This window comes from Amblyraja radiata, chromosome 6 (genome assembly GCF_010909765.2).
Source record: "Amblyraja radiata isolate CabotCenter1 chromosome 6, sAmbRad1.1.pri, whole genome shotgun sequence".
In the NCBI taxonomy this organism is placed as follows: Eukaryota; Metazoa; Chordata; class Chondrichthyes; order Rajiformes; family Rajidae; genus Amblyraja; species Amblyraja radiata.
The window spans coordinates 84,665,274-84,680,792 of NC_045961.1; the positions used below are offsets into that span (position 1 = coordinate 84,665,274).

At 47.2% G+C, this 15,519-nt stretch overlaps 1 protein-coding gene across 1 annotated transcript in view; it reads left to right on the forward strand.

Moving 5' to 3' along the window:
• The first annotated feature begins 375 nt into the window (after positions 1 to 375).
• Positions 376 to 15,519, forward strand: part of ubac2 (UBA domain containing 2) — a 202,054-nt gene continuing 186,910 nt past the window's right edge. Inside the window, exon 1 of the mRNA XM_033023082.1 lies at positions 376 to 433. Coding sequence (XP_032878973.1) covers positions 403 to 433 — 31 coding nt within the window. The 5' untranslated portion in view covers positions 376 to 402. The remainder of the gene's footprint in view (positions 434 to 15,519) is intronic.

The following is a 15,519-nucleotide window of genomic DNA, read 5'->3' on the forward strand; positions in this document are numbered from 1 at the left end:
GGGCGGGGTTCAAAGCGAGGGCGGGGCCTGGCGTTGGGGGCGGGACCTGGAGGCGGGGGCGGGGCCTGGTGGTGGGGCCGGGGTTCAAAGCGGGGCGGGGCTACGCGAGGCGGGGCCTGTCGTTGGGGGCGGGACCTGGCGGCGGGGCCTGTCGATGGGGCGGGGGCGGGACCTGGCGGGATTCTAAGCGGGGGCGGGGCCTGGTGGTGGGGGCGGGGTTCAAAGCGGGGCGGGGCTACGCGGGGCGGGGCCTGTCGTTGGGGGCGGGACTTGGCGGCGGGGCCTGTCGATGGGGCGGGGGCGGGATTCTATGCGGGGGCGGGGCCTGGTGGTAGGGGCGGGACTTGTCGATGGGGGCGGGGCGGGGCCTGGCGTTGGGGGCGGGCTCTGGGCGGCGGAACAATGCTGAGCGGCACCGGCTCCAGCGGCCTGTGTGAGTAGAAGGAGGGGATGAGGGCGGAAGGTGCAGCCAGTCGAAGGGCAGCGTAGCCGAGATCGCTGTTTGCGGCCCTCGGGGTGCGGGCTGCCCACGAGCCGGGACCCTGGCGTCAGGCCTGTGCTCACCTGCGGGCGCTGGGACCCGGCCTGTGACAGGAGTCGGTGGAGCAGACACGCCCTCCACTGATGCGCCGCTGCTTCACTTCCCCCAACCCCAATTCCACCCCTTAAACCGATCCGGTTCCCGATCCCCATCCCAGGGCCGCCCCTCAGCTTCATCCCTAGCCCTCATCCCGGGCCGGTCCGTCCCCTTCCTCATTCCCACCCTCACCTTCACCTCTCCCACGCCGGGCCAGTCTGGCCCATCTCCTCTCCCACCCTCGGGGGCTGTCCGGCCCCTCACCCCCGACTGTCTGACCCCTCATCTCTTCCACCCCGACCCCCGGGCTGTGGCCCCTCACCTCCTCTCCGGCCTGTAGATGTCAAACCTCACCCCAGGGTCCTCACCTCCACCACCCCTGGGCAGGTCTGGCCTCTCACCCCCTGGGTTACTTCCTGAGTACTCAGCCTCCGAGGAGCATTGAAGGAGTCCCCGCACTCTGGGGTACTTACTGCCTTCTGATATGTATAGGAGATTCCACTGAACTATCAGAAAGAGAGACAAAATTCTTCCTTATCTACTGGGCACAATTTTCACTTTGTTTAACCATTTATTATGGATGCTTTCTGTGAATAAATTGTTTGTGGGGTTTCCTACATTGCAGGTTCATAAATGTCCGATGTTGGCTATATATAATGACAGGCAATACTGTCAATATAAATGTTTCTGTCCCAGTAGTGGAATGGAGATCCCATTGTTTTAATGGTTAAAATGTATTCCTTGTTCATAATAACTTGATATAAGTATATTTGAACATTGATCAAAAAATAAACTGCTGAATAGAACTATTTCATTGGGTTAAATGGACAGACTGCTTTTTGGGACCCTTTTTGTATTTTGATCAAGATTCCAGCAACTGCAGTCTTTTGTGTCTCAATATCTGGACATTATCTTGGGCAGATGCGTGGCAAATGCAGTATAATATAGATAAATGTGAGGTTATCCACTTTGGTGGTAAAAACAAGGATTATTATCTCAATGGGGTTAGGTTAGGTAAGGGGGAGGTACAGCGAGACCTGGGTGTCCTTGTACACCGGTCACTGAAAGTTGGCGTGCAGGTACAGCAGGCAATGAAGAAAACTAATAGAATGTCGGCCTTCATAACAAGAGGATTTCAGTATAGGAGTAAAGAGGTTCTTCTGCAGTTGTATAGGGCTCTGGTGAGACCACATCTGGAGTATTGTGTACAGTTTTGGTCTCCTAATTTGAGGAAGGACATCCTTGTGATTGCGGCAGTGCAGCGTAGGTTTACGAGATTGATCCCTGGGATGGCAGGACTGTCATATGAGGAAAGATTGAAAAGACTAGGCTTGTATTCAGTGGAGTTTAGAAGGATGAGGGGGTTCTTATAGAAACATATACAATTATGAAAGGACTGGACAAGCTAGATGCAGAAACAATGTTCCCATTGTTGGGCGAGTCCAGAACCAGGGGCCACAGTCTTAGGGGAGGTCATTTAAGACTGAGGTGAGAATAAACTTTTTCACCCAGAGAGTTGTGAATTTATGGAATTCCCTGCCACAGAGGGCAGTGGAGGCCAAATCACTGGATGGATTTAAGAGAGAGTTAGATAGAGCTCTAGGGGCTAGTGGAGTCAAGGGATATGGGGAGAAGGCAGGCACGGGTTATTGATAGGGGACGATCAGCCATGATCACAATGAATGGCGGTGCTGGCTCGAAGGGCCGAATGGCCTTCTCCTGCACCTATTTTCAATGTTTCTATGTTTCTATGTATTATCTCACTTATTGTGGAAACTTGAATGAAAATTAGCTGCCATATTTACTGCATTACATGGATGACTGTATCAGGCTGCACATCTTCTGTGTTCAAGTAATGCTGGTCACTGAATAGTTATTTTTAGAACCCATACACATGTCTACAAGATACAGAGGATGATCGACTGATACATGTTCTTTTTAATAGTGTGACTGACTGTAAAACTATTTAAAGCATTTAATGTAGGTTTAAAGCATTGAATGTGGGATGGGCCCTCTGCTTATAACGGTTTAATTTCCTTTGTGGGTGTTTACAAAGATAAAAATTGTCTGCTGACGCGTAGAACATCCTGCCCATGGTATTATTATGGAAGAAATGTGTATGTAAAACCATGTTTGTATGGGTGAATAAATGTGAACTTTAACCATGACTTAACCTGAAGACGCACCAAAATGAATGTAGGCGACAGTGGGTGGAAACACTCAACAGGTCAGGCAGTGAGTGCAATAGATCAATTTGATGATGTATCGCTTGAAAGGGAAGTTTAAGATAGGTTAACAGCTTTAAAAAACACACAGCCAGGAAAAAGAGTAGGATTTGGTGGGGGAGAACAAAGTTTGTAATAGATTGGATTGCAGACCTGTTTGTTACATAACAGGATGTACCACAAGTCAGAAGATAATGGTAAAGAGAGGTGGAAAAAGATGGGCCATGAGAAAACGTTAATGGGAACAGCAGATTCATAACCAAGAGGTTTGTGCATGAAAATGAGAATGGTGATTATGATCTAAAGTCATTGACCTGGACAGCTATAGAGTGACAAATTGGAAGATGATATTGTTATAACAGGGCTCCCCCTTAACTTTTCTCTGTTGTCAGCCTGGCAACCATGGCAGCTTTTTAGGTTGCCAAATGACAATTTAGGTGGTCATTTAAGACGGCTTGCATGACGCGTGCGATAATGTGCTTGGACGAAGTGCGTAGTTACCAGTAGGAATTATGCTCAATGAATCATTCACATTTTATTTCTGTTTCAAATAAAGTCACAATCTAAACATATTCACCAATCAAGACATGATATATACCACAATGACATGCAGCAAAATTATAATACAGTATCTCAACTCTTTTTACACGTTGCAATGAATGCAATTTCTATTATTTCCACTTCCAAACAAAAATGTGGTTGGATTATTCAGCGTATATGATCAACCTTGGTGAGACCAAGCGCAGGCTTGGCGATTGCATCGCACAACACCTCCACTCAGTTTGCAATAACCAACCTGATCTCCCAGTGGCTCAACGCTTCAACTCCTCCTCCCATTCCGAATCTGACCATTCTGTCCTGGGCCTCCTCCATGGCCAGAGTGAGGCCAAATGCAAATTGGAGGAACAGAACCTCATATTTTGCTTGGGTAGTTTACACCCCAGCGGTATGAACATTGGCTTCTCCAATTTCGGGCAGTCCTTGCTTTCTCCCTCCTTCCCCTCCCATTCCCAGCTCTCCCACAGCCTACTGTCTCCGCCTCTTCCTTTCTTTTTCCCATCCCCCCCCCCCGACATCAATCTGAAGAAGGGTCTCGACCCGAAACGTCGCCTAGTCCTTCGCTCCATAGATGCTGCCTCACCCGCCGATTTTCTCTAGCTTTTTTGTCTACCAATGGGATCCCACTACTGACCACATCTTTCCATCTCCTCCCCTGTCGGGGACCGCTCCCTCTTTAACTCCCTGGTCAATTCATCCTATCCCACCCAAACCACCCTCCTGGCACTTTCGCTTGCAACCGCAGGAAATAGATAGATACATAGAAAATAGGTGCAGGAGTAGGCCATTCGGCCCTTCGAGCCTGCACCGCCATTCAATATGATCATGGCTGATCATCCAACTCAGTATCCCGTACCTGCCTTCTCTCCATACCCCCTGATCCCTTTAGCCACAAGGGCCACATCTAACTCCCTTTTAAATATAGCCAATGAACTGGCCTCAACTACCCTCTGTGGCAAAGAGTTCCAGAGATTCACCACTCTCTGTGTGAAAAATGCTACACTTGTTGCTTTACCACCCGCCCTGACTCCATTCAAGGATCCAAGCAGTCATTCCAGGTGTGACAGAGGTTCACCTGCACCTCCTCCAACCTCATCTATTGCATCCACTGCTCTAGGTGTCAGCTGCTCTACATCGGTGAGACCAAGCATAGGCTTGGCGATCGCTTCGCCCAACACCTCCGCTCGGTTCGCAATAACCAACCTGATCTCCCGGTAGCTCAGTACTTCAACTCCCCCTCCCATTCCGAATCTGACCTTTCTGTCCTGGGCCTCTTCCATGGCCAGAGTGAGGCACACCGTAAATTGGAGGAGCAGCACTACATATTTCGCTTGGGCAGTTTACACCCCAGCAGTATGAACAATGACTTCTCCAATTTCATGTAGTCCCTGCTTTCTCCTCCCATTCCCAGCTCTCCCTCAGCCCACTGTCTCCGCCTCTTCCTTTCTTCTTCCCCCCCCCCCCCCCACCCTCACATCAGCGTGAAGAAGGGTCTCGACCCGAAACGTCGCCTATTTCCTACGCTTCATAGATGCTGCCTCCCCGCTGAGTGTCTCCAGCATTTTTGTCTACCCATTCACACAAGTTCTGTTATCCCACTTTGCTCACCCACTCCCGACACATTAGGGGCAATTTTACAGAGACAAGTTAACCTACAAAGCTAATGCGTCTTTGGGATGTGGGAGGAAACCTACATGCTTGCAGGGAGAATGTGCAAATTCAACACAGACAGTGCCCGAGGACAGGATCGAACACAGATCTCTGGCGTGTGAGGCAGCAAGCCTACCAGCTGTGCCAATATATTTTGTTTTCTAACACACAAAAAATTATACGTTGATAACTTTGGTTACTAAAAACAAGAAACTATCCATTTTCAGTTTTAAATCTCTAAGTGACGCTATGTCCCACTTTATAGCTACTGTATGTTTTAATTCAGTTCAAGACTATGGGACAGTACATTGGCCGTAAAGTTGCTGCCTAAAAGTGCCAGAGACCCGGAATTGATCCTGAATGTGGGTGCTATCTGTATGGAGTTTGCTCCTTTTCCCTTTGATCGCATGGGTTTTCTCCGGGTGCTCTTGATTCCTTCCACATTCCAAAGGTGTGCAGGAACCTTTTTCAGATCCAACCCAAAACTTAATATTTTCCTTTTGTCCCGAGATGCTATCTGACCTGTTGAGTTACTCCAGCTTTTTGTGTCTATCTTCAGTTTAGAAACATAGAAATTAGGTGCAGGAGTAGGCCATTCGGCCCTTCGAGCCTGCACCGCCATTCAATATGATCATGGCTGATCATCCAACTCAGTATCCCGGACCTGCCTTCTCTCCATACCCTCTGATCCCCTTAGCCACAAGGGCCACATCTAACTCCCTCTTAAATATAGCCAATGAACTGGCCTCGACTACCCTCTGTGGCAGGGAGTTCCAGAGATTCACCACTCTCTGTGTGAAAAAAGTTCTTCTCATCTCAGTTTTAAAGGATTTCCCCCTTACCCTTAAGCTGTGACCCCTTGTCCTGGACTTCCCCAACATCGGGAGCAATCTTCCTGCATCTAGCCTGTCCAACCCCTTAAGAATTTTGTAAGTTTCTATAAGATCCCCTCTCAATCTCCTAAATTCTAGAGAGTATAAACCAAGTCTATCCAGTCTTTCTTCATAAGACAGTCCTGACATCCCAGGAATCAGTCTGGTGAACCTTCTCTGCACTCCCTCTATGGCAATAATGTCCTTCCTCAGATTTGGAGACCAAAACTATACGCAATACTCCAGGTGTGGTCTCACCAAGACCCTGTACAACTGCAGTAGAACCTCCCTGCTCCTATACTCAAATCCTTTTGCTATGAAAGCTAACATACCATTCGCTTTCTTCACTGCCTGCTGCACCTGCATGCCCACTTTCAATGACTGGTGTACCATGACACCCAGGTCTCGCTGCATCTCCCCTTTTCCTAGTCGGCCACCATTTAGATAATAGCCTGCTTTCCTGTTTTTGCCACCAAAATGGATAACCTCACATTTATCCACATTATACTGCATCAGCCAAACATTTGCCTACTCACCCAGCCTATCCAAGTCACCTTGCAGTCTCCTAGCACATTAAACCAGCATCTGCAGTTCCTTCCTACACACACGATACTATACGATAGAACTTTATTAATCCCAGGAGGGAAATTGTGTGTGTGTGTTTATATTATACACACACACACACACACATATATATTTATATAGTTATATATTCATATATAAATATACACTGTTTTGTTTTCTCGTTTATAACATTGTTTACAGAGTACTATGTTTACATATTCTGTTGTGCTGCTGCAAGTAAGAATTTCATTGTTCTAACTGGGACATGAGAGAATAAAACACTCTTGACTTATGTCGTTAATGTGTGAGATAGAACTAGTGTAGGGGTGATTGGAGGTCCGCATGGACTCGGTGGGCCAAAGGGCCTGTTTCCACTCTGTATCTTTAAATTAAATTAAAAACACTAAAACTAGAGGGAATCTAAAGAAAGGTCTCTACCCGAAACGTCACCCAATTTCTTCTATCCAGAGATACTGGCTGCTCCATGGAGTTCCCCCGCACAATTAAAGCATGGAATAGTCTTCATCCTACCACAGTTACCCAACCAGACGCAGCTAAATTTAAGGTAGCTCTTTTTTCCCCAAGAACCATTTTTTGCTTAAGTCCAAGTCAAGAGTCAAGAGAGTTTTATTGTCATGTGTCCCAGATAGGACAATGAAATTCTTGCTTGCTGCAGCACAACAGAATATGTAAACATAATTCAGAACAGGAGGTAAAAGCTCAGTGTGTTTATAAACCATAGACCATATATATACACAATAAATAAACAGATAAAGTGCAATAGGCTGTTATTGTTCAGAGTTTGGAGTTTGGTGATGGACCCTCCACCATCTCCAGTTTAAATTCCATTTAGAATATTTTTGGAGGACCAGGAAACCAAGAAGCAAGAGTTACTCCAGGGAGTTACTCCAGCTCCAGGGAGTGATTCTGCATTGGTTTTCAGTGGTCACGGCGTGGCGGCGACCGGACAGCAATGGTGGCCAGATCTCCCACAATGCAAAAGGAGAGAGAAAGTGCCCGGCGCCGACCAGTTGCCGTGGCAGTGCGCATGTGCAGGGCTGCCGATGATGTGCTGGCCATGGTTGTGCGCATGTGCAGGGGAAGGATGTGCTGGCTGTGGCAGTGCGCATGTGCAAGGCGGCTGGCCGTGCCAGCGGATGAGGAGTGGCAAGAGAGCGAAGACCCGGACACGGATGGAGATTGAGCACGACGGATAGAGAGAGAGATAGAGAGGGGGACCGGCTCAGAGTTAAACGGCGCGTGTCCCGGGTGCTTGCCAAGCCGGGCAAAATTACAGGACTTTCAGGTTGTCCGGCAGGACGTTAGATGGCCATTGGCACCCGGGCAACCGTTAATTTCGAGCCCTGTATAAGCATCTTTAAATCAGTGTAGGATATTTTGAGTTGAAGTTGAACTCTGCTTTTTGTGCCAGTTACGTTAGAGCATTGGAAACTAAATGACTTTCCCCTGGCGCCATCAGTGAAAATAGATTTCTTGGATCGCTCATAATTTTGAACACTTTTTCAAAACTGGTTAACATTCTTTGTTCTTATAAGAAGAATCTCAATTTCTCCAGTTACTCTGCATAATTGAAAGCTGCAGCTCTTGAGACCATTCTTATAAATTTTGCAAAGCATCTTCTCCAAGACCTTTCCCTCTTTCATAAAGTGTGATTCATAGATATGAACAGCTGAACTATGTCTGAGATGAAACTCAATTAGTGATACACAGAAGATAGACACAAAAATCTGGAATAATTCAGCGGGTCAGGCAGCATCTCAAGAAAAGGAATAGGTGACGTTTTGGGTCGAGATCCTTCTTCAGACTGTCTTTGGGTTAAACCAACACCTGCAGTTCCTCTCGCAGGGGCCGTGGAGCGTTTTTGAAAGTGTGGGGGCTGAGTGATCACTGGCCTTCCGGGTGCCCAGCGAGGGAATGGAGCAACTGAGGGGGGTGTTCCCCCTCCCACTGTAGGGACTTTTTGAAATTTGATGTATTAAAATCATGTTTTAGTGCATTGTAGAAGTATGATTCCAATGTTTTTTGTTTGAAGTATTTTTAAAAGATAATGTAGGGCCTATATGAGAGATAGGAGCAGGAGATTATTATTTTTGTTATTGCTCGACCACCAAAACTGGGGGATAATAATACAGGCCATCCCCCGTCTCTAAACCAGAGGACAGATTTAAGGGGAAGGGGAAAAGATTTCATACGAATCTGAGGGGTAACATTTTCCACAGAAAGGGTGGTGGGTGTATGGAACAAGCTGCCTGAGGAGGTAGTTGAGGCAGGGACTATCCCAACATTTAAGAAACAGTTAGACTGATACATGGATAGGACAGGTACATGTTGGTGGGTGTGGGCAAGTTGGGCCGAAGGGCCTGTTTTCACACTATCACTCTATGATTACATTATACCTCCACCATGCATGAATGCTTCAAAATTAAGTGGTCGAGTTTTATTGCCATATACTCAAGCGTAGAAACATAGAAAGTAGGTGCAGGAATAGGCCATTCGGCCCTTTGAGCCAGCAATTCAATATGATCATGGCCGTTCATCTAAAATCAGTACTCCTTTCCTGTTTTTTCCCCATATCCCTTGATTTTGATCCCTAGCTCCAAGAGCAAAATGTAACTCTCTCTTGAAAATATCCAGTGAATTGGCCTCCACTGCCTTCTGTGGAACAGAATTACACAGATTCACAACTCTCGGGGAATCATCTCAGTCCTATATGGCCTACCCCTTATTCTTAAGCTGTGGCCCCTGGTTCTGGACTCCCCCAACATCGGGAACATTTTTCCTGCAGTTACAGTAAGTGAAAAGCTAGCAGGCAAGCAGGATGCTTTCTCCAACCACCCCCATTTGAAGGCCACTATCTTCCACCGCTCCTACCCAGTGCTAGGTGCCTACTTCCAGCAGCCACTGGTTGTCCTCCAGGATGTACCGAGCCGCAGTCTGGTCCATGCCGGTCACCAGGGAGAATTCGGTGCAGAGACTCTCATGGCAGTGGCACAACGCTTCTGACGGCCCAGGACTCTTGCATTGAGGTGACTCGCCAGCCCGGCAAACACTCGCCAGCCCGGCAAACACTCGCCAGCCCGGCAAACACTCGCCAGCCCGGCAAACACTCGCCAGCCCCGGATCCCCGTCCGCATCTGCCCCCGCCGCTACTTCTGCTTCCATCCCTCCCTCCGCCCCGGTTCTCCAACACCCACAACCAGGTTGCTCAGAGCACAGCAGCGCCTCGTCCAAAGCCGGGGACATTAGAAACATAGAAACATAGAAATTAGGTGCAGGAGTAGGCCATTCGGCCCTTCGAGCCTGCACCGCCATTCAATATGATCATGGCTGATCATCCAACTCAGTATCCCGTACCTGCCTTCTCTCCATACCCTCTGATCCCCTTAGCCACAAGGGCCACATCTAACTCCCTCTTAAATATAGCCAATGAACTGGCCTCGACTACCCTCTGTGGCAGGGAGTTCCAGAGATTCACCACTCTCTGTGTGAAAAAAGTTCTTCTCATCTCGGTTTTAAAGGATTTCCCCCTTATCCTTAAGCTGTGACCCCTTGTCCTGGACTTCCCCAACATCGGGAGCAATCTTCCTGCATCTAGCCTGTCCAACCCCTTAAGAATTTTGTAAGTTTCTATAAGATCCCCTCTCAATCTCCTAAATTCTAGAGAGTATAAACCAAGTCTATCCAGTCTTTCTTCATAAGACAGTCCTGACATCCCAGGAATCAGTCTGGTGAACCTTCTCTGCAATCCCTCTATGGCAATAATGTCCTTCCTCAGATTTGGAGACCAAAACTGTACGCAATACTCCAGGTGTGTGTGGTCTCACCAAGACCCTGTACAACTGCAGTAGAACCTCCCTGCTCCTATACTCAAATCCTTTTGCTATGAAAGCTAACATACCATTCGCTTTCTTCACTGCCTGCTGCACCTGCATGCCCACTTTCAATGACTGGTGTACCATGACACCCAGGTCTCGCTGCATCTCCCCTTTTCCTAGTCGGCCACCATTTAGATAATAGTCTGCTTTCCTGTTTTTGCCACCAAAATGAATAACCTCACATTTATCCACATTATACTGCATCTGCCAAACATTTGCCCACTCACCCAGCCTATCCAAGTCACCTTGCAGTCTCCTAGCATCCTCCTCACAGCTAACACTGCCCCCCAGCTTAGTGTCATCCGCAAACTTGGAGATATTGCCTTCAATTCCCTCATCCAGATCATTAATATATATTGTAAATAGCTGGGGTCCCAGCACTGAGCCTTGCGGTACCCCACTAGTCACTGCCCGCCATTGTGAAAAGGACCCGTTTACTCCTACTCTTTGCTTCCTGTTTGCCAGCCAGTTCTCTATCCACATCAATACTGAACCCCCAATGCCGTGTGCTTTAAGTTTGTAAACTAATCTCTTATGTGGGACCTTGTCGAAAGCCTTCTGGAAGTCCAGATACACCACATCCACTGGTTCTCCCCTATCCACGCTACTAGTTACATCCTCGAAAAATTCTATAAGATTCGTCAGACATGATTTACCTTTTGTAAATCCATGCTGACTTTGTCCAATGATTTCACCACTTTCCAAATGTGCTGCTATCCCATCTTTAATAACTGACTCTAGCAGTTTCCCCACTACCGATGTTAGACTAACTGGTCTGTAATTCCCCGTTTTCTCTCTCCCTCCCTTCTTAAAAAGTGGGGTTACGTTTGCTACCCGCCAATCCTCAGGAACTACTCCAGAATCTAAAGAGTTTTGAAAGATTATTACTAATGCATCCACTATTTCTGGAGCTACTTCCTTAAGTACTCTGGGATGCAGCCTATCTGGCCCTGGGGATTTATCGGCCTTTAATCCATTTAATTTACCCAACACCACTTCCCGGCTAACCTGGATTTCACTCAATTCCTCCAACTCCTTTGACCCGCGGTCTCCTGCTATTTCCGGCAGATTATTTATGTCTTCCTTAGTGAAGACGGAACCAAAGTAGTTATTCAATTGGTCCGCCATATCCTTGTTCCCCATGATCAACTCACCTGTTTCTGACTGCAAGGGACCTACATTTGTTTAACTAATCTCTTTCTTTTCACATATCTATAAAAACTTTTGCAGTCAGTTTTTATGTTCCCTGCCAGTTTTCTTTCATAATCTATTTTTCCTTTCCTAATTAAGCCCTTTGTCCTCCTCTGCTGGTCTCTGAATTTCTCCCAGTCCTCCGGTATGCTGCTTTTTCTGGCTAATTTGTACGCATCATCCTTTGCTTTGATACTATCCCTGATTTCCCTTGTTATCCACGGATGCACTACCTTCCCTGATTTATTCTTTTGCCAAACTGGGATGAACAATTTTTGTAGTTCATCCATGCAGTCTTTAAATGTCTTCCATTGCATATCCACCGTCAACCCTTTTAGAATTAATTGCCAGTCAATCTTGGCCAATTCACGTCTCATACCCTCAAAGTTACCTTTCTTTAAGTTCAGAACCATTGTTTCTGAATTAACAATGTCACTCTCCATCCTAATGAAGAACTCAACCATATTATGGTCACTCTTGCCCAAGGGGGCACGTACAACAAGACTGCTAACTAACCCTTCCTCATTACTCAATACCCAGTCTAAAATAGCCTGCTCTCTCGTTGGTTCCTCTACATGTTGATTTAGATAACTATCCCGCATACATTCCAAAAAATCCTCTTCCTCAGCACCCCTGCCAATTTGATTCACCCAATCTATATGTAGATTGAAGTCACCCATTATAACGGTTTTGCCTTTGTCGCACGCATTTCTAATTTCCTGTTTGATACCATCTCCAACTTCACTACTACTGTTAGGTGGCCTGTACACAACACCCACCAGCGTTTTCTGCCCCTTAGTGTTTCGCAGCTCTACCCATACCGATTCCACATCCTGCAAACTAATGTCCTTCCTTTCCATTGCGTTAATCTCCTCTCTAATCAGCAACGCTACCCCACCTCCTTTTCCTTTCTCTCTATCCCTCCTGAATATTGAATATCCCTGGATGTTCAGCTCCCAGCCTTGGTCACCCTGGAGCCATGTCTCCGTGATCCCAACTATATCATAGTCATTAATAGCTATCTGCACATTCAACTCATCCACCTTATTACGAATGCTCCTTGCATTGAGACACAAAGCCTTCAGGCTTGTTTTTACAACACTCTTACCCCTTATACAATTTTGTTGAAAAGTGGCCCTTTTTGATTTTTGCCCTGGATTTTCCGGCCTGCCACTTTTACATTTCACCTTGCTACCTATTGCTTCTACCCTCATTTTACACCCCTCTGTCTCTACGCTCACACATTTAAGAAACCCTTTCCCTTTAACTCCATCCTCCACTAGCCCATTCGACACCCCACCCCCCTTATTCAGTTTAAAACCACCCGTGTAGCAGTGGCAAACCTGCCTGCCAGAATGCTGGTCCCACACCTGTTAAGATGCAATCCGTCCCTTTTGTACAGTTCCCCCTTACCCCAAAACAGATCCCAGTGATCTAAGAATCTAAATCCCTACCCCGTGCACCAGTTCCTCAGCCACACGTTCAGGTCCCGTATCTCCCTGTTCCTGCTCTCGCCAGCACGAGGAACTGGAAGCAAACCGGAGATAACAACCCTGGAGGTCCTGCTTTTCAGCATTTTTCCGAGCTCTCTAAAGTCACGCTGCAGAATATTTATCCCCTTCTTTCCGACATCGTTTGTGCCGACATGCACTACCACTTCCGGATGTTCACCTTCGCCCTTGAGGATTTTCTGCACTCTGTCCGTGACATCCTGGATCCTGGCACCAGGAAGGCAGCACACCATCCTCGCATCCCGTCTGTTGCCGCAGAAACCCCTGTCCGTACCTCTCACAATGGAGTCTCCTACTACAATGGCGTTGCCTGCCTTAGGCCTTTTTGGTTTTGGCTCAACAGCCCTATTCGCATCACAAGCCAGTCCGCCGCCCAGTGTAAACACCTCTTCTGTCCCGACAGCTTCTAAGTGGGTGAACCTGTTCACAAGAGGTACAACACCCGGGGAAGTTGGCATTCCATGCTTCCCTCCCGTTCTCACTGTCTCCCACCTTCTCTCTTCCAGTACCTTAGGTGTAACAATCGTACTGTAGGACTTGTCGAGGAACGACTCCGTTTCTCGGACGAACCGGAGGTCATCCACTTGCTTCTCCAGTTCCCCAACACGGCCCTTCAGGAGCTCTACCTGGATGCACTTTTCGCATTTGTAGCAGCCAGAGGCACCAGCGGTGTCCTTGACCTCCCACATACTGCAAGCATCACACTGAATCAGCTTGCCTGACATCTCCTTCTTTCGTCTCTCCCTCTGCAGTGTTTTGCGTAGTCTCCTCTCCTCAGCCTCCTCTCCGAAGACTCTCGAGCCAAAGACTCACACTTTACTCACAGGGCACTTCACTCACTGCTGCTCGCTAAGAGCAGTCTTACTTAAATTGACTGATAAATTGCCTGATTTACCAATTTACAAACCAAATTCCTCAGTTTTCAACTGTTTTCCCGGCACTGACTCACTTCTCTCCTCCCACTTGGGCTAGAGCCAATCAGTCGTATCTCTTGCTCATCTACTCCTGCTGCTGTTGTTGCTCCCAAAGCTACAGCAGTTCTGAGTTCTGACATTGAAACATATCTAGCCAAAAAAGTGGGGGGGGGGGGCTGCAGCTCTTGGAGTGCATACTGTCGTTGTGTCCTTGGGCAAGACACTTCACCCACCTTTGCCTGTGTGTGAATGTGTGTGAGTGATTGGTGGTGGTCGGAGGGGCCGTAGGCGCAGAATGGCAGCCACGCTTCCGTCAGTCTGCCCCAGGGCAGCTGTGGCTACAGAAGTAGCTTACCACCACCGAGTGTGACTGAGGAGTGAATGAATAATGCGATGTAAAGCGCCTTGAGTATTAGAAAGGCGCTATATAAATCCCATCCATTATTATTATTATTAAAAGCTTTTCACTGTACCTTGGTACACGTGACAATAAATGAAACGCACAGAACAGAACAGAGGAATTGAGAACCAGAGGACATAGGTTTAAGGTGAGAGAGAAAAGATTTAATAGGAACCTGAGGGGTAACTTTTTTACACTATGGGTTGCGGGTGTATGAAACGAACTGCTGGAGGAGGTAGTAGAGGCAGGTACTATCGCAATGTTTAAGAAGCATTTAGACCAGTAGAAGCATTGGATAGGTTTGGAGGGATATGGGCTAAATGCAGGCAGTGTAGATGGGGCATTTGGTCGGCGTGGGCAAGCTGGGCTGATGGGCCTGCTTTCATGCTGTCATTTCTTTGATGTTTAAACTCAGCAGTCATTACTGAAGGCTTTTACTTCCTCAAATTTACAAATTAATGATGAGAAGACAAATGACTCTTTCCAAATTATCAGCACCAGCTTTCCTCAGCATTTATGATAAAATTATTGTGCTGCAGGAAAATCCATGGACATCTTGCACATAAAAAGCTCCCACTCACAGCAATTCGAAGATGAAGACATCATCTGCTTTAATGATATTGCTCGAAAGATGCCTCTGTTATTGGTGATCTATTACATCCATTTGAGAGCGTAGTCTGGGTCTTCTTTGAATGTCTCATTCAGAAGGTTGTCACCCTTGTTCAGAATGCCATCCTAAATTATGTGCTCACATCTCTACAGGAGGACCTGAACACATGACTTTCTAACTCTGAGATTATGTACCTACCCACTGATATTTAAATAATTATGGTGATAGAGTCTTACAGCGTGGAAACAGGCCCTTTGGCCCAACGTCCACACCGGCCAATATGTAAGACCTGCCTGTGTTTGGCCCATATCCTTCGAAACCTGTCCTATCTACGTACTTGTCAAAATGTTTCTTAAATTTGCGATTGTACCTGCCTCAACTACCTCCTCCGGCAACTCGTTCCATACAACCACTGCCCTTTGTGTGAAAAAGTTACCCTTCAGGCACCTATGAAATCTTTCCCCCCTCATCTTAAACTCACAGTGCCCTCCATAATGTTTGGAACAAAGACCCATCATTTATTTATTTGCCTCTGTACTCCACAATTTGAG